This window comes from Prunus avium, chromosome 3, assembly GCF_965620075.1.
Source record: "Prunus avium chromosome 3, drPruAviu1.hap1.1, whole genome shotgun sequence".
Lineage (NCBI taxonomy): Eukaryota > Viridiplantae > Streptophyta > Magnoliopsida > Rosales > Rosaceae > Prunus > Prunus avium.
Genome location: NC_142286.1, coordinates 26,274,988 through 26,299,850, shown reverse-complemented (window position 1 = coordinate 26,299,850; position 24,863 = coordinate 26,274,988). Strand labels below are relative to the sequence as shown.

The 24,863-nt window shown below is 36.0% G+C and overlaps 1 protein-coding gene across 2 annotated transcripts; it reads left to right on the top strand.

Moving 5' to 3' along the window:
* The first annotated feature begins 590 nt into the window (after window positions 1–590).
* Window positions 591–24,020, top strand: LOC110767832 (two pore calcium channel protein 1-like). Of its 2 annotated transcripts, XM_021971490.2 has the most exons (24): window positions 593–853; window positions 980–1,123; window positions 1,229–1,336; window positions 2,630–2,725; window positions 3,896–4,026; window positions 4,629–4,689; window positions 5,882–6,048; window positions 7,881–7,986; window positions 8,157–8,234; window positions 9,253–9,314; window positions 9,581–9,653; window positions 12,042–12,107; window positions 12,215–12,358; window positions 13,664–13,721; window positions 14,090–14,197; window positions 15,826–15,889; window positions 17,037–17,205; window positions 18,038–18,102; window positions 18,225–18,315; window positions 19,243–19,329; window positions 21,920–21,997; window positions 22,463–22,500; window positions 22,601–22,708; window positions 23,632–24,020. In XM_021971490.2, the coding sequence occupies exons 1-23, from the start codon at window positions 719–721 to the stop codon at window positions 22,686–22,688; spliced, it is 2,217 nt and encodes a 738-aa protein (XP_021827182.2). In that variant the 5' UTR covers window positions 593–718; the 3' UTR covers window positions 22,689–22,708; window positions 23,632–24,020. The 2 variants fall into 2 exon arrangements, with proteins under 2 accessions (XP_088107066.1, XP_021827182.2); XM_088250940.1 differs by lacking the exon at window positions 8,157–8,234 and having other exon boundaries at window positions 591–853.
* The last annotated feature ends 843 nt before the right edge of the window (window positions 24,021–24,863 follow it).

The window sequence follows — 24,863 nt, the reverse complement described above, 5'->3', positions numbered from 1 at the left end:
GTATCTTACCATGCAATATATAAAGTGTAAAATATTGTAGTAATTCATTATATATAAATGATTATGGTGTGTTTAATCTTCTTTCATTAATTAATACATATTTTCTACACTTACGGTGTTTGCCAGCTCGCTATATAATAAACTTAAATTAGTAAAATCCATCATGCAATGCATTTCCTTCCAATTTTTTGTGATAAACTAATAGATAATTGACTAAATAAACATCCTGCAAAGTTTCAATAAAAATTTCCAAGTTTTTCTTACAATTTCCGTGGTTTTTATTCAATTTTTTTCGATACCGATAATATCCCGATATTTCCTATGATATTTCCGTATTTTTTGACTTCCGATATTTCCGATACCTCCGAAATTTAAGACCTTGGGTGAGGGATACTATTGCTATGGGGCCATGGCCTTTGCCGACATAAAACATTCAAAATCTAGATTCAGAAGGTCACGGGCCCATTAGCCTTTGCCGACGTAAAACATTCAAAATCTAGATTCAGAAGGTCACATCCGTAATAATTCCACAACCGATCCCCGGTCCTACACGTAATACTTCCGCGGGAAGAGTCCAGCCGAAAAAAGAAGAAAATAAAAGAAGATAATATTAAGCAGCAGACAAAGCGAGTGACAAACCGCCGCAATTAACGTAGTTTCACCAGACGAAGCAACCCATTTTCCATTTTGGGTCGAACTCAAAAGCGCGACGAAGAAGATGGAGAATGAGCGTCTGCTAGGCGGCGAAGCCAGCGGCGTTCGTTCCTACGATCGATCGGCGGGCTTCAGACGCCGCTCCGATGCCATCACCTTCGGCTCTCGTTATCAGAAAGCTGCCGCACTCGTCGATTTGGTTTGACTCTCTCTCCTAAAACCTTCTTTCAATCTTGCTCTTTACTCTTTGCTCTTTGCTCTTTGCTCTTTGCTCTTTGAGTTGCAAATGCATTGCAATCATTGCTGATATTGCAATAATCTGCAGGCGGAAGATGGCGCTGGCTTGCCTGAGCAGATACTTGATCAAGAAAGTTTCCAGAGTGCTGCAAAGTATTACTTTCTTTATGTTCGATTTAGCTTCCTTTGGGCCCTCCTATATTTTGCTCTCATAATACTCAATTTCCTTGAGGTGAGTTTTTGCTTTTATTTTTATTTATAGTTATTTGGGGTTATTTATTTGTCCAATTTTAGTATCCCCTTTGATTGTTGCTTGGTGTTGGTTAATTCTGTGCAGAAACCTCTGTGGTGCGCGAGGTATACTGAATATACATGTAGTGACAGAGACTACTACTATCTTGGGGAGTTGCCATACTTAAATACTGTTGAGTCGCTTATTTATGAGGTAATTTTAGCTTTTGGACTCTCTTGCTATTGTAGTTTCCTTTCGAATAAAGTTCATCATAAATGTTGGATACCCCATTGGACATTGCTTTTAAAGATTTCAATGAGTTGTTTTAAGTTTACCATTTTTTTAAGTTTTAAGTTGACCATTTTAATACCTTACAAACTTTAGAACTCATTAGTTTACTTACGCTATATGTATATGTGGAAGGTGAAGTTCTTCAAAATGTTCTGTCCTTGTGTCCAGGAGTGCTGCAAAAATATTTGCACCACTCACATTCACAATGCGCATATGGAATAGTTAAATCATGATAATTAAAACCCAACATGTGGAATTCAAATTGACATTGGAAGGTTGTAATTGCTTTCATTAGAACTTAGGGTCTCTTGATCTGATACATAGAGTTGGTTGGTTTACCACTATCCCAAAAGTTTAAGCTGTTATAATGCTGGATAGCAATTGCTTTGAGTTCTATTATTTAGCAATTAGATCACACTAACATTTGTCATCCGATTGAGATATTTTGTTCTCCTCTGAAGATGAATTAGGTTTTGTGCAATCCCCCAAGCGCTTGTGGTAATATTGGAAGTCCAGTAGACAGTATCAATAAATTAGGGAGAGAATTATTATAACTCTATACGGGTTTAATAGAATAGAAGCTTAATTGGTTATATTTTTATTTCCAACAGACAGAAAACGTCATATATACTATGTCCTTGCATTATAGTTTTATTGAAAAAAAACACTCTGCTATGAATTATCTCAAACCAGAACTTTGGATTTTCTAAATAAATAATGTATTTCATTTTCTTCCTGATAATATTGGGTTGTGGGTGAGGTAATAATTTTGAACATTGGTCTCACATTACTGGTATAGATGTTTAAGGATATTGATTTTAAACTTTGTTTGACTATTATTTTCAAGTTTCTAAACTTATCTCAACCAGTATTAGAATTTAGAGGTACCTTTTAATGACAGTACTCCTTTACAAGTAGGGCTGGATACCATTAGTATGCACAAACAAAATTCCATCTTCTAACAAGCTGTAGTTAAAGTTAGAATGCATAAACAATTTATTAACTAATGTATATTTGTTGTTTACTTAGCTGAAATTGAATATGGATACTTTTTTCCTAAGTGTAGCCTGACTGCCTGATCAGTGCTGGAAAGATGTTTGAAGATTCATGTGGTCTTTTTTTATGTGTGTCTATTTTCTGTTTTATATAATGCATTAGGTAGCTAGTTTTCTATTATCTTTTTAAATTTTTAATATTTTACCTTTTCCTGTGCAGGGCATAACACTCATTGTACTCATGGTGCACACTTTCTTTCCAATTTCATACGAAGGGTTCGATCTCTATTGGAAAAATCATCTTAATCGATTTAAGGTAGGTGTTTGGTTTTGGCTTTATTGTTGGCTGTAATTATGGTCTTGTAGAACCGTTTATGTGATTCAAATCACACTTACTTGATTTGCTACTTGCCAAATCCAAATAATCTTAGATGACTTGGTGGGTTGGGTGGGGGAGCTGTGGGTGGTTAGATCCTGGCTACTGTTGGTGCTACCAACCAAGGATGACAATGTTGGCGTACAAGTTGACATTTGAGCCAAAGTGTCCCTTTTTACAAGTTTTAATTTTTTGGTCAAAGTTTTGATTTATTTAACTGTTATGCAAAACTTTATTCTATTAGAATCAACCATCTTAGCATAATTATTTCTTCAGTTTCATTTCTACCATAATGAATTTTTGGCCCTCAGTCTTGTAAAATTTTATTGCTTCTCCTGATGGCTGCTTGATGTTTGCTTCATAAGGAATGCAATATAATCCAAGAAGGAATTTACATGAATATTACAAAGTATATATATGTTTTGCATGTTTTATCACACAAGACATCTTCATATGCCTTTCATATTCAATATTTGAAATCTGTATACTAGACTTTTCTTCGTAATAGAAGGCAGAAAAATATGGTCTAGGGTTCTGGGTTTTGTACAGATAGAAAGTTATCTTCTTATAAAAGACAACTAAGCAAAGAACCATCCAGCCAAAAATCCTTGAGAAATTGATTTAGGCCTTTTGTCCTTTGTGACAACATTTGGTTATTTCTAGAGGCCACAGTTGTACAAAAAAAGTGAACTGCTAAAATGGTAGTGGTTCATCTTTTCTAGGCATGTATATTATAATATTTATTTAGTGCATTTGGACTTGCATAACTTTTGATATCTTCAGCCTTATAAATAGGGGAAAAGATCTCGAATAGAACTTTTACCGTAACATGGTTCTCAGATAAACTGATTATATCGATTGAAAATAGTCCCAGAAAGTCTTGATATGGCATAAATAAAGTATGTTGATATTGTCGATTTGCTACAGTAATAGTTATATTCAATAGCTTTTTCCCTATAAAGAGTTCAGAAAAGAGAGCAGTTTTTGGTGTAGAAATGATAAAATCAAGGTTGAATTTAATATTTTGATTTGTCCACGGGCCATAAAACCCTTATGATAATTTTGTTCTTTTTAGTAACAAATTTGTTTGATTTTGATTTTGATTTTCAGGTCCTGTGCCTACTACTTTTGGTTGCTGATCTGGTGGTTTATGTTCTCTATTTGTCTCCAATGGCCTTTGATTCCCTTCCTCTCAGGATTGCGCCATACATCAGAGTTATCTTTTTCATCTTAAACTTTAGGTATTGTGTGTAAAACTTGATTCATGTGTTTATTTGGTGTGGAGTACATAATCATACAGGGAGATTCTTTCAAACTTGGTGGAAAAAAAGCCTGGGGCAAGAAGGGAGATTTTTCCATCATGCAACCATCTTAGTTATTTCTTTAGTTTTGCACAAGAAATTTACTTATATCAGTTTAAGCAAGGATGACCATGCAACCATGACATGTAATTTTTTCTGACTTTTGCACAGGAATTTTGCTTATATAAATTTGAACAAAATTATTTTAAGGGACTGTAATTAGACCAAACAGATCATTTGGTTGAACTGTAATATCTTTGTATGGTTTAGCTCTTTGACATCACGTTAGGTGGTTTTTCTCATTGTTTTTTTTAGGTAACATACCTGTTATGGAGGAAAATAAAGTAACCCTAGGGCAACATCAGATGAACAGTTAGTTTGACGCTGCGTTTTTGATTTTTTTTAGTACTAACACGACACGAATTCGCAATATCGTACTTATATTAACAGTTCTTTTTATTGTTAACAACTTTATCTTGATTTAGTTTGATGCTGCGGTTTTTTTTTATTTTTACTTTTTCCCATTTTACTTATATTAATAGGGAGTTGCGGTCGTGCATGCTCATCCTAGCAGGAATGCTTGGCACATACTTCAACATCTTGGTTTGTTAACTATCTATTGTTGTGCCATCATTTTGTTGTTCCTTATTGTCTTACCTGCTACCTTTATTTATATTATTGGTCCCCTCTCCTGAAGCTTGTTGTGGGTAATGGAGGAGAGTCAGATTTTGGGAATATATTGTGTTGGGAAAGTTGTCTTTCCATTATTTATTTCCCACTTTGTATCGACCTTCTTTGAATTGCAATGCTGCCATCTCTTCTTTGGCAGTTCTCTCTTCACTTGGTGTTATTTAATTGAACTTACAATTTTATATAAGCTTCAATGCTAGGGAGTTCCAAGTATTTGCAGATTTGTTCTCTCTTATATGTAATGTCTCCTTGAGCTCGAGTCTAGTTGACCAAAGTTCATGGTCAGCTCATCCTTCTTGTAGCTTTTTCCTGCAAATCATTGTTCCTTCATTGGTACAGATAAACTGGATTCGCCCTCTGAGACATTTAAGATCATTTGGATGGCCTGTATGCCAGCTGTGGTGCAAATTTTCTCTTGGGTGGTGGCTCATGGAAAATTAAATACCTGTTACATGTTGTAGAGAAGACACTTTGTATAGTTATCTCTGTCTTGTTGCGTGGTGTAAACTGGATGAGGAGAATGCAGACCACATTTTTCTGCACTGCAGGTTCATTACTCAGATTTGGAGAAACTAATAAATTTAGGTCGTACGTGTCCTGCATCAATTTCAGGAGGTGATTGGCTTGGTGTGAGTTTTCTCTAGAAACTGCTTTGTGTTGGTAGGGGGTTTCATGAATGAAGGGGTTAAGGGTTTAAGGTTTAGGAATTGAACAAGAGAATCTTTAAAGACAAGGAAGGGGGTTTGGAGGAGTTAGTCTTTCTGTTTAGAGACATTTCTCTTAGTGCAATCCTTCTTGATTGGGGAGGAGCGTTGCACTGAGCGTGAGTGTATCTTGGGAAGCTGCTGCTTCTGGTTTTTTCCTGGTTGAGAGATTTTGTTCACGTATTGTAGTTTTTGTAGGTTGACCCTAGATTCTGTTCATCTTTCCGAATTCTATTGTTCTAGTTGCCATCAAAACAAAATATTCTTACTATCTATTACACAGTTCCTAAGGCTTCTGTGATGGTAAAGTTCCATCAGTTCTGTTTCAATATCAAAATTTTAGTTTTCAATGAATAAACTTCCTTTTTAGGCTTTGACTGTTTAATTTTCTTCAATTGCAGGCTCTAGGGCTTTTATTTCTTCTGTTTGCCAGTTGGTTAGCCTATGTCATGTTTGAAGATACCCAACAGGGGAAAACAGTATTTACTTCGTATGGTACCACCTTGTATCAAATGTTCGTTTTATTCACCACGTCCAACAATCCAGATGTCTGGATACCTGCCTACAAGTAAGTGTTGTCTTGAAAATTGATTAGAATCTTACTCTTGTTTCTTTCTCTTGGTTTTGAGTTCAACCAATAAAGTCTGCCAAGCTGAGAAATGTTAAATTTTGCTATAGATACTTTTCATGCTTTTCCCATTATTTGAGGCTCCATTTAGATGGAAGGATCTGAAAGAAAGGATTTTTATTTGACAACAAGGCTAAATTTGCTACAAAAACTCTTACCACATTAGATTGAATGTATTTGAAATAAATAGATGTAGTACATTTGAAATGACTACATGCAAGGAATCATTTGAAATCCATTTGTTTTCTTCCTTTCTTGTCCAAATCTTGGCATTCATGGATTGTAATAGTCTATGCAAACAATTTGACCTTATAATCTCATCTAAATCCATAGATTTTGAATCCCTCCATTCAAATGTAGCTTTAGGGATCTGATTAGGGATTTTAATTTGAGTTGATTTGGATGGTAAGTAACTCTTTGGAGATAGACGGGAATTAGGAAATATTGAAATCCTATTGCCTCACAATCTCATATGCTTCTGTCAAGTTTTGCATGATGCACCTTTCATTAGTGCGGTTATCTAGCTGGTGGGTTTCTCATCCACCTTGTTTTTGTACTGACTTTGGGCACTAATAAAATTTTGTTTTCGTGTACTAAAAGAAAAAAGGATTTCCAACAAGTGTACATCTCTAAAACCATTAGATACAGAGGCCCATAAGGATGACCACAACTTCACACAGCTCTTCCACCTCTGCCCCTTTATGCTCTTCAAAATTTTTTCTGTTCCTTTCCATCCAAATCACCCATTTACCTTTAACCAGAGTTAAATAACAGTTTGGTGATGATGGACTTGATTGAAAATTTCACCCTGCTCTCTGCACATCACTCACTAGTTTGGAGCTAAATGCTGATCTGGTCTTCTTTGTCGGAAGCTGATCACACATGTTTAGCTTCATATGAGCAACTCTGAGCTTGGGAGTGGCTTTTGCCTTCCATTTTATCCGAGCTGGTTCAAATCTTGAAACAGTAATATCCTTTTCTAAGATGCCTGAAATATGATTTGCAGGTAAATTCCCCTGCACTTTCGAGTCCCTAAGATGCCTATTTGTTTAGTTAGCATCTGCTACCTAGACTAGTGGACAATTTGTTCGTTGTTCTCTTCTTCTTTAAGGAAATTACGTTTCTTATAAAAAAAAAAATTTCCCCTGCACTTTCCATTCTCCATAGCCTTGAATCGGATCACTTTGTTGTCAATCTAGCGGTCCATATGAGCTGGTTCAAAATTTATTTATAGACAGTTATCCTTCCAGAACTGTTATGAAAATTTGGAGGAAGTTTTTTTTTCTTATTATTCTGTAATAATTTTTGAACATGTGGGTAATGTTAAAAAATCAAGAAGGTATTGCTTTCATATTATGGACACATTATGGGATAAAAATCAATGAGAAATAAACAAATCAGCATAAATGCAAGAGAAAAGTCAGGAGGAGGAAAGTGACCACGAAAAGTGAAGGGGGATCAGTCAAGCAATAGGCAAATCAACACAAATGCAAGAGAAAGAGGAAACTATATCCAGCCCTGTTGGAACAGAGAGAAGAAAATTTTCTCTTTAGATGTCTACTTTAAAGTGCTTGTAGTGCATTTAGAGCTTTATTTATTTATTAAGTTCTTTTAATAGCATTTCTGGAAGTTTAACATTGGCATTTTCCTTTTATTTTAGCTTCTAGAGATTGTTTACAGTTTTATTAATGTTTTCTTATTACAGGATTTGCAGTTTTATTTCGTTGGTGCCACTATTTAATGAAATGTTATTATATTTATTTCTTATTTAGGGCTTCACGTTGGTATTCCTTGTTTTTTGTTCTCTACGTGCTGCTGGGAGTTTACTTTGTCACTAATTTGATCCTTGCTGTTGTATATGACAGCTTCAAAAGTCAGGTGTATTTCATTTATCTACTATGCTCACTTACGCTGTGTTTAACTACATGACTGCAACTGTTGTATTTGTATTTGGTCTTCACTTGTTTAGCTGCGGCTAGAGCTTACTACACTAGCAGTGTTGATGAAAAAATATGAATGCACATTCTTGTATCTTATTTGTTTTGTAGCTTGCAAAACAAGTTTCTGAGATGGATCAGTCGAGGATAAGTACACTAAAAAAAGCCTTCAATTTATTAGATAAGGATGTAAGTAATGGTTGCCGCTCATCCTTTAGATCTTCCTTTGGACTGCTTTTCAATAACTTTCGCTGATTTCTTTCATACAGGAAATAAGAGATATGAGCATCTTTTATACATTTATTATTCAGTTTCTCATCTCTATATTTAGTGACTGCTCATCTATCAGACCTTAAGTGCTTAAGAAAATAACGGAAAAAGGGAGCGGAAAATTTGAGGTTTGGGATAAGGTACAAGCGAAGAGGGGTAAGGAAGGCAGAGGGAAGCAAGACATATTTGCATTAAGATTGTTAGTTGGACTGTATGAAGATTGGGGGGCACAATGAAAAGGAAGGTAATAAAGAAAGTGATCGTAAATTGTGGTGCAGATTTAGTGTTACCCAATAGTCATGTAAGAGAAAGAGTGGTCACCAAAGTGACTTTTATCAATTGTATGATTTTTATTCTATTCTAATCTGAAGAGGTGGTGAGTCCGGCAATCATCACCAAAGCCTTTTAGGCATGTAGATATGTGGCTTGAACATCAATCTTCTAAAAAATGTTTTATAAAATGGCGGCCGGATGGGGAGGAACAAGTTTGGGGAGGGTTCAAATTTATGAGAAAATTGAGAGGAGAAAATTAAGTTTATGGGTTGCTACACTGCCAGTTGGATTTTTTGAATGCCAAACAAAAGAAAACTACTAGTTCCATCTGAATTTTATTGTAAAAGATGTACTTTTTATGTGCATGTTTGTCTCAGATTCTGTAATTATAGTGAGTTATCTTTCCTTGAACTTCCATCCTTGTTATCAGTTTTTTCTTTCTCCTTTTCCCCCCAGGGAAAACACTGTTTATTTCATTTGCAGCTATGCCATAAATCTTTACCTGGGATTGTAGGTCAAACATAATCATCACAATTATATTCACATTTATATGGAAGTTTCTTCTGTTGCGTGTGGTGTGTTGATTATGTTTGAGACTACTGCTATTTTCATTTTGTTGCATGTCATAATTGGTCTAAGTGTTCTATCATTTTGTGTTTGACAGAATGTTGGATCTCTCAATAAGGATCAGTGCATTCAACTATTTGAGGAACTAAATAAATACAGGTATTGATGATTCAATCTCATCCATATGCTGTCAATGTTCCATGTATAATTTTGAGGTCCTTTTGCTTGAATGTGCCCCTTTTGTGCTTGCCTTACGTACACATACCAACTAGTTATTTCTTATACTGTGTCAGTGTTACATTTTCCTGATCTATCTTGTGTTGTAAAACATTTGCATGTGTCAACTGCTAGTTTGTGATTTTTATTATTTTGTGATATTGACCTCACAAATGTTGAACTGTGCCTTTTTTTTAAATTTTGTTTAGGACTTTGCCAAAAATATCAAGGGAAGAATTTGAGCTGATATTTGCTGAGCTGGATGACAGTGGTGATTTCCGGGTAGATTAATTTCTTTTAGGCTCTTAATTAGACTAGTTTTTGGTATCTTTTATTCTTTAGTATGAATTTGACACATTCATTATTTTTATTTTTTCATCACCTAGATTAATTTTATTGATTATTTTGTTTTCTAGTATTTATAATTCAACTAGCACTGCCCTTTTTTAGTACGGTGTGCACTTGACATCTAAATGCAACAATCCACGGTTGTGGACCCAAAACTTTATGCTTGAGTGGATAACCTATGGGTAGAGGGTTTCATAAATTTTAGTGAGTGATACCATGATGAGTTTTACAAATTTTACTTTGGCTCCACTGACATCCGCACAATTGCTCTCCAAGCCCGCCCTCTAAAAAGTTTCCCTTACTTGCCCATTTTACTGTCACATAGTCCATTTTTCAAATTTTCTTTTTCAAACATTCAAAATTTGAAGAAAAAAGGTCCTGACCGCCCAGCGATAGGGAGAAGGGAGAAGGGGGAAATATTTATTATTTATTTTAAAATTAGAGGAATGAGGGCAAATGACGCAGGGTTGTAGAGACGAATTATCTAGGTGCCCCGAGAGCCACCATTATGATAATGCGGTCCTTATGGTAATCCTGTGAAATTTTATAATAATGCACTGGTGCATGCCAAAGGGAGGTGCGGGGTTGTGCGACACACCTCATTCCAACTCAATGAGCGTGTCACTTTTTAAAATATTTTGTATGGATATCATTTTCCCATTTTGATACAAACATTGATTGATATGTATAATTAATTTATACAAAAATTAGTTATGCCAATTATAAGCAAGAAAATTGGCTTTCCAAGTAGAAATTGGGCGTGTTCTTAGTCAAGAAAATGAGCCAATTTCCTCTAACAGGGAAAAGTTGGATGAGGATTAACAATCGTTTTCTATTTATGATAAGTAGTACAAGCTCTCAACCATTGGTGTTACCGTTCATAAGGAGTTCTTCCTTGTATTCTGATCACGAGGCACTTAAGTACTTGAATTCGGACAGGAAGTTGAATGTCCTATGTGTTAGATGGAGTTATTTCTAACAAGAGTAAACCTTTATTCTCAAACATAATACTGAAAAGGCTGGTTGATTCACTTAGTCATAATTCTTTGTCTGTGAAAGTTGTGGGATTTAAACAACTAAAAAGGGGTCGGTTGCCTGTTCCACATGAACTGTGGCAGGACATTAGTATGGATTTTATTCTGGGTCTTACAAAGACTATCAAAGGCTGTCAATTTTCTAGTAGTAGACAGACTTTCTAAAATTAGTCATATCATTCCCTGTAGCAAGACTTTTATGCAGTCTACATTGCCATAATATTCTTCAAAGAGGTGTTGCGTTTACATGGACAGTCGTTAACCATAGTTTGTGATTGAGATGTGAAGTTCATGTGCTCTTTGGGTGAACTTTGTTGAAACTATTGTGTACTGAACTTCTCTTTCCAGCCCTTTTCATCCTCAGATTGAGGGAAAATCCAAGGTGGGTGAACAGAAGGGTGATTGTTGAGACACTTAGTGAGAGATCATGTGACCAATTGGGATCTTATTCTTCCCATGGCAGAATTTGCGTATAGTAGTTAACCCTGTTCTAGTAATTGGTGTTGGGATTCATCTTGAGGAAATATGTTTTCGGTAAAACTAACCCTAGCTTACCCAAAGTAAATACAGAGAGAACACATTCAGTTTTAGTAAGAGTAAGATTAACATTTTTCATGATCCATTGATGCAACTCTTGGACTATTATCTAGAGTCTCAACTCTTCTGGTTGAGAATCAGCGACATTTTGCCATGTAGAGATAAATTGTACTACAATCTTTGTAGATAAGTCTCATCACCGGTTGGGATCGTTGCACAATAACTAGTGTTTGTGATTTATATCTCCTGCTATGCAATACTTTCATAATAGGAGATCTTAATTATGTTCCAGCACTAATCTCGCTCATTGTTAATTTGTTACTAAAGTACTGCCATGATTTTCCTATAGCTCATGATTATCTGTCCACAATATGAATTCCAAACTAACTTGTTTTGAGGGCTTACTGTGGAACACACTTCACACTTCTCTTACGGGCTTTTGGGAAAATCAGTTTTTTCCTCTGTTTAATTTTTGGCAGATCCAATCTGTTAAGGAGTTGAAATAGTTAAATAATTCTCCTATTAAATCGTGAGTCTACTGATGAGATCTGGGTTTAACATATCTTTGCTAGTATCTTTCTGATTGAAATTTTTATTATTTTTTCTATATACTGCCCTTCCTTTGACACATGTGCATGTTAGCATGTATCTTGTGTGTACTTTATATATTAAGTTTCATTTGGTCACTATCATTTGTTAACTCTGCATCTCCCTGATTTATTTGCTGAACATTTATCTGTTTCACTGGTAGATCAACTTGGAAGAATTTACAGACCTTTGCAATGCCATTGGTCTAAGATTCCCGAAGGAGGATACTGTAAGTTGAATTGCTTAGATCCAAAACACACGAAAGTTGCTAGTTCATTTAATATGATGATGAATTGTTCTTATACTGGACTTTGGTGCTGTAAATTTTGGGTGCAGCCATCTCTGTTTGAAAAATTCCCTTCATTCTACCATTCAGTATTGTCTGAGAAGTTGAAGGCCTTCGTACGGAGCCCCAAATTTGGATACATAATATCCTTCATACTCATAGTCAATCTGGTTGCTGTTATTGTCGAAACAACGGTATGGCTTGAAACTCAATAGAAATTACACTACTGCTCTACATAAATCAGTGTGCAGTGTGCACACATACACATGCACAAATACATGTATTCATATACGGAGCTTCTAAAGAGAGATCCCCTTTTACTATTCACCAAGAGGGATTGCAGGTTAGGCCAACCATCGATGCAATCCGATGATCCAAACTGTTTAATTTCTAGGACATCATTCAAGGATCATACTTGCAAAAAATCACTGAAATCTGAAATTATCAAGACATCTAACAATAACATAGCAGATGGACGAACACAATGTTTCCACTAAAACAGCAAAATGTGCATTATGATAATAAAATGCTCCAACAATCTCAGATTTTGCTAAATTTTTGTTGGGAAGATTCTAAAATGGGGACCTAAAAACTAGGGAGGTTCAGATCCTTGAACCACATTGCAGTGTGCTCCCAACAATGGTATCCCTTTCAACTATTCATCCCTAGGGATCCCTCTTACAAAGTGGATTGATGCAACATTTATCATTATATAACATTAAAAATTTGAATTGTCAAAGTTCTACTAAATTTAAGGGTTAAATACCAAAATGGTTCCATGTTTTATTATGTTGGCCAACTTGGTTCCTGTGTTTTCAATTTGGCAAATTCTTTCCTTGAGTTTAGAACTGTCAGGCGATGTGGTGCATTTCATTAAATTCCTTTTTAATTTTTTTTAAAAATAAATAAAAGATATAACTATTTGAATTCAATTTAAAACAAAATAAATACAGCCTGAACTAATAAAAACAAGATTTAAAATTACATAATTAAAAAGGAAAAGAAACCAGCATCCCATCCCAGCCCGCCTCCCCCTCCCCACCTATGGCAGCTGCCATCACCCTTCTGCCTTTCTCTCTCTCCCCCCGACAACAACTCACCATAGTCCATCTTGACCCCCAGCCACTTTCCCCACCAAGGCCACAACCCCATCTCCAGCAGCTCCTCCAGATCTTCCACCCGATCTACAGCCCCATCTCTTCCCACCTGGTTGTCGTCCCACTCCACCCAACCCCGACACCCCTCTGTTGTGCCCCTCCACCAAAAAGACTACTGATATCTATTCTTGTCAATGCAAGAAAACTATCTCTTTCACCTTTTGTTTTTATCTGCATTCATGTTTCATTATTTATGAAGGGTTCAATGGAATGTGATGCCACTTTCTTGTTAACCATGGTTCGAATCATTTGAACATTTTATGGCTCATTATTAATTGCTGTTATTATTTATGTATCGACTTGTATTGCGATGTATGTTAATTTTGAATTTGGTGGCTTCAGCTTGATATAGAAAACAATACTGGTCAAAAGGCATGGCAAGCGGCAGAGTTTGTCTTTGGTAAGGGCTTCCTACAGCATTAATTCTTCTGGTACTGTCTTCCTTGGAATAGGAGTTGAATAATGATGCATTTAGTTTTGAAGATGTTTATAGCCATCTAAATTTCAAAATGTTCTAAAATTTGTGGCCTGGGGTTATTATATATATATCAAAGAAAGCATAATCATATATTCCAACCAGTTAAAAGTACTTCAATTTCCAGTTTTTGGTTGCAGATGAACAATTAGAGTACATTATCTGGTCGTTATTGACAATCATATGCATTTTCTTTAGTTTTCTCTCAGCCAGTTGTTGATGTCAGTTATTGAGAGCTATTTCTGGGGACCTTAGCTTTAAATTGTTCAAATGGTTTGTTTTGTGTCCCACAGGGTGGATATATGTACTTGAAATGGCTCTGAAAGTCTATTCTTTTGGATTTCAGAACTATTGGAGGGATGGTCAAAATCGCTTTGATTTTCTGGTCACATGGATAATAGGTAACCAGTACGGACAATCACATACAATATTTAAAACTTTCATGATGAATGAAGTGCCTTAATTGTAAACCACAATAGTTCTTTTGCACATGTACCCTCTTATAAATTATATTATTTGGTCATTGTCTTGAATTGGTTTATAAAGCAACAGGATAAGAAAAATGTTTAAGACAACATGTGGCCCAAAGAGGCTCTTGGTAGGGGAGATCTCTATACAGTCCTAATCTTCATGGGAAGCACTATCAAGTGATTCACAAGTACAAAACTGCATGACCCAGAAGGACATATTACTTGCTAAGCATATATCTGAAAAGATTCGCTTTTTATTTTTATGTAAGCTTAATTATTGTTTTGCCTCCTAGACTATCATCCGAATCTCACTTTCTCCCCTGAATTTTATTTTGTCTCACTTAAACCCCTGAATTTAACTTCCATGTCTGACATTTCCCACTTCCAGTCAACAAATTTGTTAAGTTTGATGACATGGCACAACTGGGTTGGTGTTTTTTGGCCTACATGTGATCTTTGTTGGCGCCAAGCGGACAAACAATTACTAAGAAATTCTTTATGAAAATTCTTATCTTTAAAAAAAATTAAAACAAAGTAATACTAAGTTGAAACAGAAAATTTAAAATAAAATAGGAAAACCAAAACAATCCCTGCTCGCTGGACACCTCTCCCTCTCTCTCTGCATACTCCATCGACAGAGAGCAAATAAATTCAACTTGGAAGAGACAATTAATAGCACTTAAGGCTACAGAGGGCTGTGGCAGCCTATGAGGAGTTGGATAACAGTTGAGGGACTTCAATAACGCCATTGAATAGGAAGAGAGAGGGATTTTTTTTTTTTTTTTTTTGTCTTGGGAGGGTGGTTTTGGCGGTGAAGTTGGTTTTTTGATTATAATTTGGTATATGATCTTAAAAATAATTTATAATGTATCAAGATCTTCGAAGTATTGTTCAATATATAACTTGACTTTTTTTCCCCCACAAACTATTTTGCATATACGTCGTCATGGGTTGACTTTAGACTGTATCTAGAACCGTCGGATGATTGTAAGGGATTACTTACCGATTTTATACCTCTCTGTATAGCTATTTGCTCCTTTTACTGGTCAATAATGTGCATCAATTAAATCCCCATTTTCTCTACTTTCAGCATTCTTATTAGACCAAATTGATTTTTACCTTCATTTTCGACAAGTTCAGAGTGAAGAATTTTAAAGATGATATTCTTTAAGTCTGTCATATGTGTTTTTCGCTGATTGTTGTGGCCCCATTCAACATTATGTGTGTCTTTCCTTGTAAGCATTGCCCTCCCCTTTCCGTCTCCCTATTTGGTAATTCACTGTAAATTGCATAGGTATTTCACCTTTTCAAGAATCTCATGTTTCGAACTGGGAAGTTAAAGCAGTAAACCTGAACTTTCAGACTAGGTATCAGTCTGGGAACACATCGGAGCAAGAAAGCTAACTAAAAAGATGTCATTTACATTTATTAACTTGATATGTGCAATCATGTTTTTAACGTTTTATTTCTATTGCTAATTAAATTTGGATTTTGTGCATATTTCTTATCATTATTAGATTGCATAATATATCTATGACGAATGATTATCACTTTTGCAGTTATTGGAGAAACTATAACTTTTGTGACTCCTGACGGACTAATTTTTTTCTCAAATGGAGAATGGTAGGGGCAATCTAATTTTTATACTCTGTGCTATTAGCTTTCCTATATTTCCGCTTTTTACTGGTTCTAATTTTTTGTTGATGAACTATCTTCAAGCCAGAGATTTCTTGTAGGCTCAGAGTTCTTGTGTCTGCAATTTTAGGTGCAAGACTCCAAGCAGGATTCTTTCTTGTGCCTAGAGTTTGGGCACATGACTCCAAATAGGACAGTCTTTCATTGCCCTACAATTGAAGTGCAAGAATCCCAAGTATGGGTCTTCTTGTGCCAGATTTTTGTAGGTGAAAGACTCTTGCCTATAATGCTGCACACCCTTATGACTTGGCACAGGCCCCTACTGTATAATTATGAGCGTTCATGATTCATATCACCCTTATGTAACATTCTTGCATAAGTGAATCAGGTAGATAGAAAGCCAGAATCTAGGATATTGTTGTAATCTGGATGAGGAGAGTGGATCATGTGTTTCTCCTTATTCCGTACATGTGTGGTGTAAGCTGTTTAAGGAAATTAATGCATGCTAGGTCATTCCAAAGGGTTGTTTCGAGTTACTGAGCATTCTTTTTAAGGCTTCAGAAAGGGGGAGAAAAGCCAAACTTGTAGGGTTGTTGGGTATTTCCAATCTTTTGGGCGTTTGGATGTGCTTAATAGAGAATTTTTGAGGACTAGAAACGGGTTCTTGTGGAATTTGTTTCAGATCAAATTAGATTTTTGACAGCATTGCAGGCCTCAGTGTCTGCAGATTTTAGGGGGATTCCTTTTTCATGCTTTCTGTTGGATTTGCTATCTGTGATTGCATGACATTTTCTTGTAATTTGTTTTGTTGTGATTCAGTTTGTTCTGTGATGATGTGAATTCTGTTGTCAGATTAGACTGTTTTGGCCTTTTTTCTTACTGTAAGGTATCTGTGGATGTTTCATCTGCGTTTTTGTACATGGCTTTTTCTTTTGATAAAGTTTCTTTCTTTCAAAAAAAGCAAGGCATTAATTTAAGATAAATTTATAGTTTAGGAGCATTCGCCATTCATTCATATCTATAGTTATGAGCATTCCTGATTCGTACTTTGTTAGAAAGATGTTCAATTAGGTTTTTGTAAACACTTTGTACAATTTCATGTATCTAATTGAATTTCTGATTTTCTTGTTCACAGGATTCGCTACCTTCTCATTGCAAGAATGTTACGATTGATTAGGATCCTGATGCATGTCCAGCGTTACCGAGCATTTGTTGCCACGTTTTTAGCTCTCATACCAAGTTTGATGCCGTACCTTGGGACCATATTTTGTATATTGTGTATCTATTGTACACTTGGGGTACAGGTAATACAGTGCTTTTTTAAACTATCATTTGTAACTTTTTTTTTGGTCTTTCATTTAAAAAAGAGGACAAAGGGTTCCTCTGGCCCAACAGAACAGACTAGCAAACTCTAGAATTTAAAATAGCAACCAAAAAGCTACAAAAAATAAAATAAAAATAAAAATAAAAATATCACAACAATACTCTAAGGCACTACAGCTTTCCAATAAGACGTGTTCTTTTTAGTCGTACAAAAAGTAAAAGATAATATTTTCCTTTTACTTGAATGATGTCACACACTTATTGACTCTATTATCTATATATCTACCGTCCCAAATTGTGGTATTATTATTATTATTATTATTATTAATTTTCTTATTTGTAAAGAAAGGCTGAAAACTTCTACATCTTTTACCATTTGAGATACAAAAATGAAGCTGATTTTCATTCAAGAGTACTGCTATAAAACCAAGATAAATATCAGAATTCTGGATACCAACTGATGTCGCAGCATTTCAATTGTTCATATTTGTTCCCACTCTGAATCAAACTTATGTCTAATGTCTAAGATACTGTGATTATCTGCCCTATGATTTTTTGACCAAAATTGAGGAATACTTTTGGTGCCTCTAGTATTCTTATTTATTGAATGATTTTATTCTCAGTTTGAAAGGTTCCATGTTGTCTAAGGCAGACATTGGTTCCTGAATCCATTTGTAATTATATGGCATGGCATGTCTTCCAAACCCCTTCGTAATACACTTACGTTTCTGAAACTATAGTATAATCAAACCTTCAACCTTTATTCCAATTATATAGCGGTCTCTAAGGATTTCTTTATTTTCTAATTTGCAGGTATTCGGCGGAATTGTTAATGCGGGAAATGCCTCTTTGGAAGGAACAGATCTTTATGAGGATGAGTATCCTTTGTCATTGATGGGACTCCTTTCGTTAAACCTGCGATATTTGGTAGAATGTCAAACAGGATTGCTATTATCTCCTTGTTAAATGTTGATTTGTTGACTTTTCTTAACATAATCAGCTATTTACTTTTCAACTTCAATGACTTCCCAAATGGGATGGTGACACTTTTCAATTTGCTAGTCATGGGGAACTGGCAAATTTGGATGGAGGTATATAAATGTCTCTTATCTTTTTGTATTTTGTTTAGTAACATATCCTGTATTTTCCCCCCTAGCCCCCATTAGGCCCACTGGATGGGGAAAAGAGAAATGCCCTTTTCTTTATTAACTTGGCAATTCTTAGGACCTATCTGACTGCTGAGACGAAAAATCCTGGGAATCTGTCATAAACAAATCATACGTAACTGAAAGCCAAATGGTCTGTCTATCTGTAGTCCATAGTAGATTGGACTGGTTATGTTAAATCCCCGTCTTAAACTTTAAATCTGCGGGTGATAGATCAAGAGCAGAATATCCTTGTTTGCAATTTTTTTTAGGATGCTTTTCTTTTCGATGTGTAGTGCTCATCCTTCTGTGTTTCCTTCGCTGTGGGTTGGTTTACTTTAATGCCTCTAGCTTATTTATTTCTTTATATTTCTTGCATAATTTTGTTATTATACATTTGTTGCACATTTCACTTCATTTGCTGAACCACATATGGTTCATGGATCAGATTTCAGAATTCAGACTTTTTAAAGTTGTTCAGGAACACTTTGGCCTCGTTTGGTGGGTAGGATAGGTAGTAGGATTGGATTAGCTTAATCCAATACTATGTTTCGTGCTAAGAACTGAATGTTGATAGGATGAAAGGATAATCCCACCATAATCCCATTACTCCAACCCTTTTGACCTCGGACCCAAGACCCGGGAACCGCGACACAAACCCGGGACACTAGTGCCGATAAATGATATTTATCCTTTCTATCCAGTGTAATACATCTTACCTCCTAATCCAATCTAATCCTAGTCACCAAGCATGGCCTTTGAGCACTTATAATCATTTTTGCCTTATATTTGTATTGAATCAGATAATGTGGTTGGTCAAAGAAGAAATAAATGGCTATTATGTCACTAATCATTTATGTTTTACTATTTCAGGGTTACAAGGAATTAACAGGAACTTGGTGGAGCCTGGCATATTTTGTCAGCTTTTATCTTGTAACTGTCTTACTGCTATTGAATTTGGTGAGCTACAAAAATGTTACTGCAATATCTTATCTGTACTTTATTATATGCATGCATGCAAATATATCCTATATGCATGAAAGCATGCTTATCCAAAGGGGGAAGACTCACAATGATTTAGGCAGTGTTGAGTAGTATTCCGATTTACTACATGTCCCTTTTTAGGATTCCCATTGGAGTAGCCAATAGAATTGAGAAACTTATGAGGGATTTCTTGTGGGAAGGCTTGGATGGGAAGAAAAACCACGCGGTGAGATGGGAGATTGTGGGTAAAGCAAAAATCTGTGGAGGACTAGGAGTGGGTTCGTTGAAAGCTAGGAGTGAGGCTTTGAGAGCCAAATGGCTGTGGCGGTTTCCTAATGAAACTCATGCTCTCTGGCATAAAGTGATCAGAAGTATTTATGGAATGGATACAAACGGGTGGGATGCTAAACCTGCGAGACAAGGATCTTGCCGCAGCCCTTGGAGAGATATTTCTAGTGGCTATAATTTATTCCGTCAAGGCTGTGTCTTTGTGGTTGGAGAGGGAGTTAGGGTCAGATTCTGGGAGGATGATTGGAGCCGGGGTGGTGTTTTGAAAGAGGTGTTTCCAAGACTTTTCAATCTGTCCAGGAAGCAAAACCACATAATTTCCTCCTTTACCGTATCGAATGGGTTCCCTCTCAGTTGGGATTTTAGTTTCAGGAGGAATCTTAACGAATTAGAGATTGCGGAGGTGGCTAGATTATTGGACTTATTAGAGGGAGTGAGATTGGTCACTTCTAGAGTGGATAAGAGAAGATGGAAGCTAGACCCCTCCGGGTTATTCTCCTGTCAGTCTCTATGTTCCCATATTCAGAGTAGAGGTGAAGGGGAGATTTTCTCTCTGTACACTCAAATTTGGAAGGCCAAGACTCCTCCAAAAGTTAAGATCTTTGTGTGGCAAGCGGTGTTGGGAAAACTTAATACAGGAGATACACTACAGAGACACTGTCCCTATGTGTGCATTAGCCCGCACTGGTGTGCTTTATGTAATAAGGCAGAGGAGAGTGTGGACCACCTCCTCCTTCATTGCCCTTTCTCCCTAAAATTGTGGGAGATGTTACTAAAGGAAGTAAACACGGTGTGGGTAATACCGGAAGGCTGCTTTGAACTTTTTTCAATCAGATTTGATGCTTTGGGAAGGGGAAAGAAGGCTAAAATTCTCTGGGGCAGTCTGATGCAAGCAGTGGTCTGGAACCTTTGGCTGGAACGTAATAGGAGAATATTCGAGGAGTATAAGGGAGTGGGGGTGGAAGAGTTATGGGAAAGAGTGAAGTTTTGGGCTGCTCTTTGGGCACCAACTTCACTTGCTTTTAAGAATATACCCTATCCTACAATTATGCGTAATCTGCTAGCTGTAGTATCGTAAGGGGTCTCTTATGTTTGGCTGTTTTATTTTCTGTGTTGAGTGGCATTGTGTCTGCTCTTCAGGATAGTGTTTCGTTCGTTTGGTCTAAATGTTCTTATTTTATCCTTCAATTTTGAATAAAAAGTGTTTCTATTCAAAAAAAAAAAAAAAAAAGCTCATGCCATTCATACATTGATGGATACAACTGTACGCCTCAGATTTCACATTGGGTGAAACAATCCTCTTCTAAATAAATTTTTCTATGAACATTATAAAATTGCAACTAGGGAGTTGGAAGCTCTGCTCCAGTTCCATTCCTTATCTAAGGAGCATAAGCTCTTTCCAACAATGATTGGGGAAAAAGGCTGCTATCCCCTCACTCAGACTTGAAATTGGACTGAGCATACAGAGTTGAAAGATGAAATATAACAAGTAAACTGTGGGCCTTGTGTATTGCAGAGAGAAGCGAGAGAAGAAAAAAAAAGACGGGGGTGGGGGGTGAGGGGAGCAAGGTCTATCCCAATCTCACATGGATTGGTGGCAAATCCACACCTCGTGCCCTATGAAAGTGCTTTTATGCTACCTAATTTCCTAACACTTGGCATGGTAGAAGACTGTAAATTTTAGTCCATAGGCATAAGGTACCCGCAAACAAGAAAATGGTTTATGATAAACTCAGTTGATGCATGGATAAAGTTCTCAATGAATTAAATTCAGTCAACTTGCAAAAGGGATTCTCAGTTTCTTTTTTAGTTTGTTTCTTGATTATATTCGCACTAAAGCCTTTGAAACTAAGATGCATACTAGACAGCAGTATGTTTCAGGGTACTGAATCATTCTCAGTACAGTTTCTTTTCTTTATATTATATTTTTTTGAAAAGAGAAGAAGAGATATATCTTTTTCTCTATATTTTATTGTTTTAAAGCATCAAAATGAGGTTGGTAAGCTTTTTATTTATCTGTTGGTTAGCAAATGTTGTAAGTAAAGAAATTTGAGATTCTACACATCTATATGCGAACTCAATCATTGGAAATGATGTGATGTTGGCATTTGTAGGAACACTTTAATCAGAAAGATTGAATAAAGTGGTCTTAGATACTGAGGCTGCCTTGTACTTAGCATGGGTGTTTTGTGTCTCGTCATGCATATCTCTGAGTTTCCCTAAAGATATAACAGAAAGTAATCCTGAAATTTGTTATAAAAAAAAAATGTAATTTCAGGTAGTAGCTTTTGTCTTGGAGGCTTTCTTTGCTGAAATGGATCTTGAGACATCAGAAAAATGTGAAGGAGATGAGAAGGTAAGTATATTTTGGGTTGTTATTCATATGATCCCTGTTTTTGTCTCCATTTATGCTGTTGGGACTCCTTGTCTAGACATATATCAAATGTACATTTTCAAATTATAACCCATAAATTCCCTGGTGTCAGATCAAAACTATTCATGCATTAAATAGTTGATGTGACAGCTGGCTAATTTTGAATTGACTTTTATGGTCTCTATAAAGAGCCAGCACAAGTAGTTTTCTACATGATCTGGTTTTTTTGGTAGAGTTTGGCCTTAATGATTTCTGAGCATTATAAGGGTTGACCTCATGCCAACCCTGAAATTTTAGGATGAAAAAAATTCTTGCTGGGTTGGAAGCTTAGAATCAACCCTGAAGTTTTTCATTTTTCCTGCTTTTATGGAGTCATGTATAATAGACCTGTGGTCTTTATCAATTCAGTGCTACTAAATGAGTTTAAACCTGTCTTACTTTATTTAGGAAGTGGAAGGAGCAAAAGATCGACGTCGATCTTTGGGGTACGTATTTCTAAAAAATTGTGGCTATGTCAAGTTGTTACCTAAGCCTATTCTTAAAGTGTTACAGATAGTCTAAACTCAAATCTTGCATTTTGTGCAGCTCCAAAACTCGAAGCCAGAGAATTGATGTTCTTCTCCACCATATGTTGAGTGCAGAGCTAACTGAGACACAGCCCTCTAATGCGTAGCTTCCTACATTTCCATTGTGGTAATGAATTCCTCTTTATCTCAAGTCGACTGTTAAAATATTTAATTCTTTCAAAAATTTCTCCTATAGCATCTGATCTTGAATATGAATGCACCGAATTGTGGATTAATGAGTTATATTTTTCAAATGGGTGCTTCTACTCATGCACCACTAAAAACTTTATTGAATGTCAAATTTGTCCTTTTTGTGAAAGAACATACTAATGACAAAGGCTATTTGAAAAGTCATATTCGTTTACTGTTCATATCCCCCACCAAAATTGGTGGCACGCGCACTCAATTTCTTCACCCTAAAACCCTCAAGTAAACCCTAAGCCACGCTTTAACTCACAGGCTCACAGAGGGATGCAAGTAAGTTATTTTCGATGAATGGATGCTCAAACTGATTTCATTAGTCTTCATACCCCCCACCGATAAGGCGAGTGAGAAAAACATTATAATTGACAACTTAGGCTAAGCCGCAATTTTTCCTGATCTTAACCTGATCCAAATTAAGACCAAAAAGCCTGTCACACTCAAGATATGTTGAACGAGCTGGTGGTCTAGGCCTCCACCAGGGCATAGGGTCCTGGATTGACTGCTGGTTAAGTTGGAGCTCTGACAATAGAAATCATGGGTAACTAAGAATATCCTGATATTTATGGCAATCAAAGATATAGCGTCAAATTGTGGGTGCCAGGAATATTTCATTTTAAGATTCCATGTTGTTTAATAGGACTTGTACAACACTTGACTTCCGGTATCTTAATGCCTTGGCTGAGTGGTGTAACTTCGATTGTGCTTCTCTTTTTAACTTTTGGGCATTGTCGATACAGTTTTCAGATAACTGAGCATAGCATTGACATAGAATAAGTTTTGTTTTTGGCACTGCATCAATTAGCTAGGTTGGTCATTTCGACTTATATTTTATGTGATTCTTGGCAGATTGTGTTTATGGAACTATAGAAACAGTGAAGGAATTATCGACTCAAGAAGGCTACCTGTCTGTCTTCAGATTCTCTTGCTGGTCTGAGAATGAAATCTTCTTGGAAGTGAGACCTTGCTGGAGACGAATACATCGTTGTTGTGCAATGGACTATGTTCCCACGTTTAGGTTCGATCAATGAGTGCTTTTACCATGATCCTGTTTCTGGTCTTTTTTTTTTTCTTTCCTTACATTTTTGCTATTATGCACACATTTTTCATCAAATTTGTAAATTTGTTGTAATGTTAATTGATTGTACAAGAAGGTATTTGGCGTTATGAGTGGCATCTCCTGTAAATACTTTATATATTTTCAATCTTTATTTAATATTTTAAACTCAATTAAATTAGCAATTTATCCAGAACCTCCTTTGAATTTAGGGATTCTCACTGTTTGGAATTTGTTTTGTCAATTCCAGCTTATTTATTCCTGGCGTTTTGGGGTCTCTAGTAAGAGGGTGGCAGCCGGAAGCCAACTAATTCATTCCCAAAGGATATAATGCAGTTAAAAAGTTCAAATTCTAGCTTTTGGGGGGAAATTTTTTGGACCGATGGATGGAGAAAGAGAGAAATTGCAATCTGACTTCTTTTTGTTGGAATATAAAAGCGTTCATTGAATTGGAGACCAAGCCTTTGAGTACAAGCGAAGACTAGTGTGAGCAACTATAAACAACTTAAATGATAGGACAATTGAAATCTGAGTGGAAGCTTCACCTGCCAAATTAAATCGAGAGTAAATATATTTTGAATCTCATGGATCATTGCATGCAAGGGGTTGCAGGTTTTGGTGATGTTGGTATATGAAGTAGTGTGTATGCAGAGGGTGGGGGAGAGGGTTAGAAGGAGTGGGTGAGTACTCGGATAACAATAATTAGGTTATGTTTTTTTTTTTATAGTGATAATTATGTTGGTTTTAAAATTTTAATTTTTAAGTTACAGAGAATTGATAGAAATGCCCTTAAATTTAAAGGAAGGTTTAACATAGTTAGACGTATGTGGTATATTGAACACTATAAAGTTCGGGTGGCTCATAGTAAAAATTAAAAGTTCAAGTGGTAATTGCACTCACCTAAAAAGTCAAGTGATATTTATGCAAATTTCCTAATATTTAACATAAAGAGACATTGATCTATAAATTAGTGATGGTGGCGGTGGCGGTGACATCATATGCGATATTGGTAGTTGGCCTACTA

What these genes read in the sequence shown, in the direction of transcription:
- LOC110767832 (XM_021971490.2), top strand. Translation starts at nt 719, where the DNA reads ATGGAGAATGAGCGTCTGCTAGGCGGCGAAGCCAGCGGCGTTCGTTCC. An exon ending in GTCTGGATACCTGCCTACAA is followed by an intron (nt 6,049 to 7,880) that starts GTAAGTGTTGTC and finishes TTTCTTATTTAG; the next exon opens with GGCTTCACGTTGGTATTCCT. An exon ending in AATGTGAAGGAGATGAGAAG is followed by an intron (nt 21,998 to 22,462) that starts GTAAGTATATTT and finishes TACTTTATTTAG; the next exon opens with GAAGTGGAAGGAGCAAAAGA.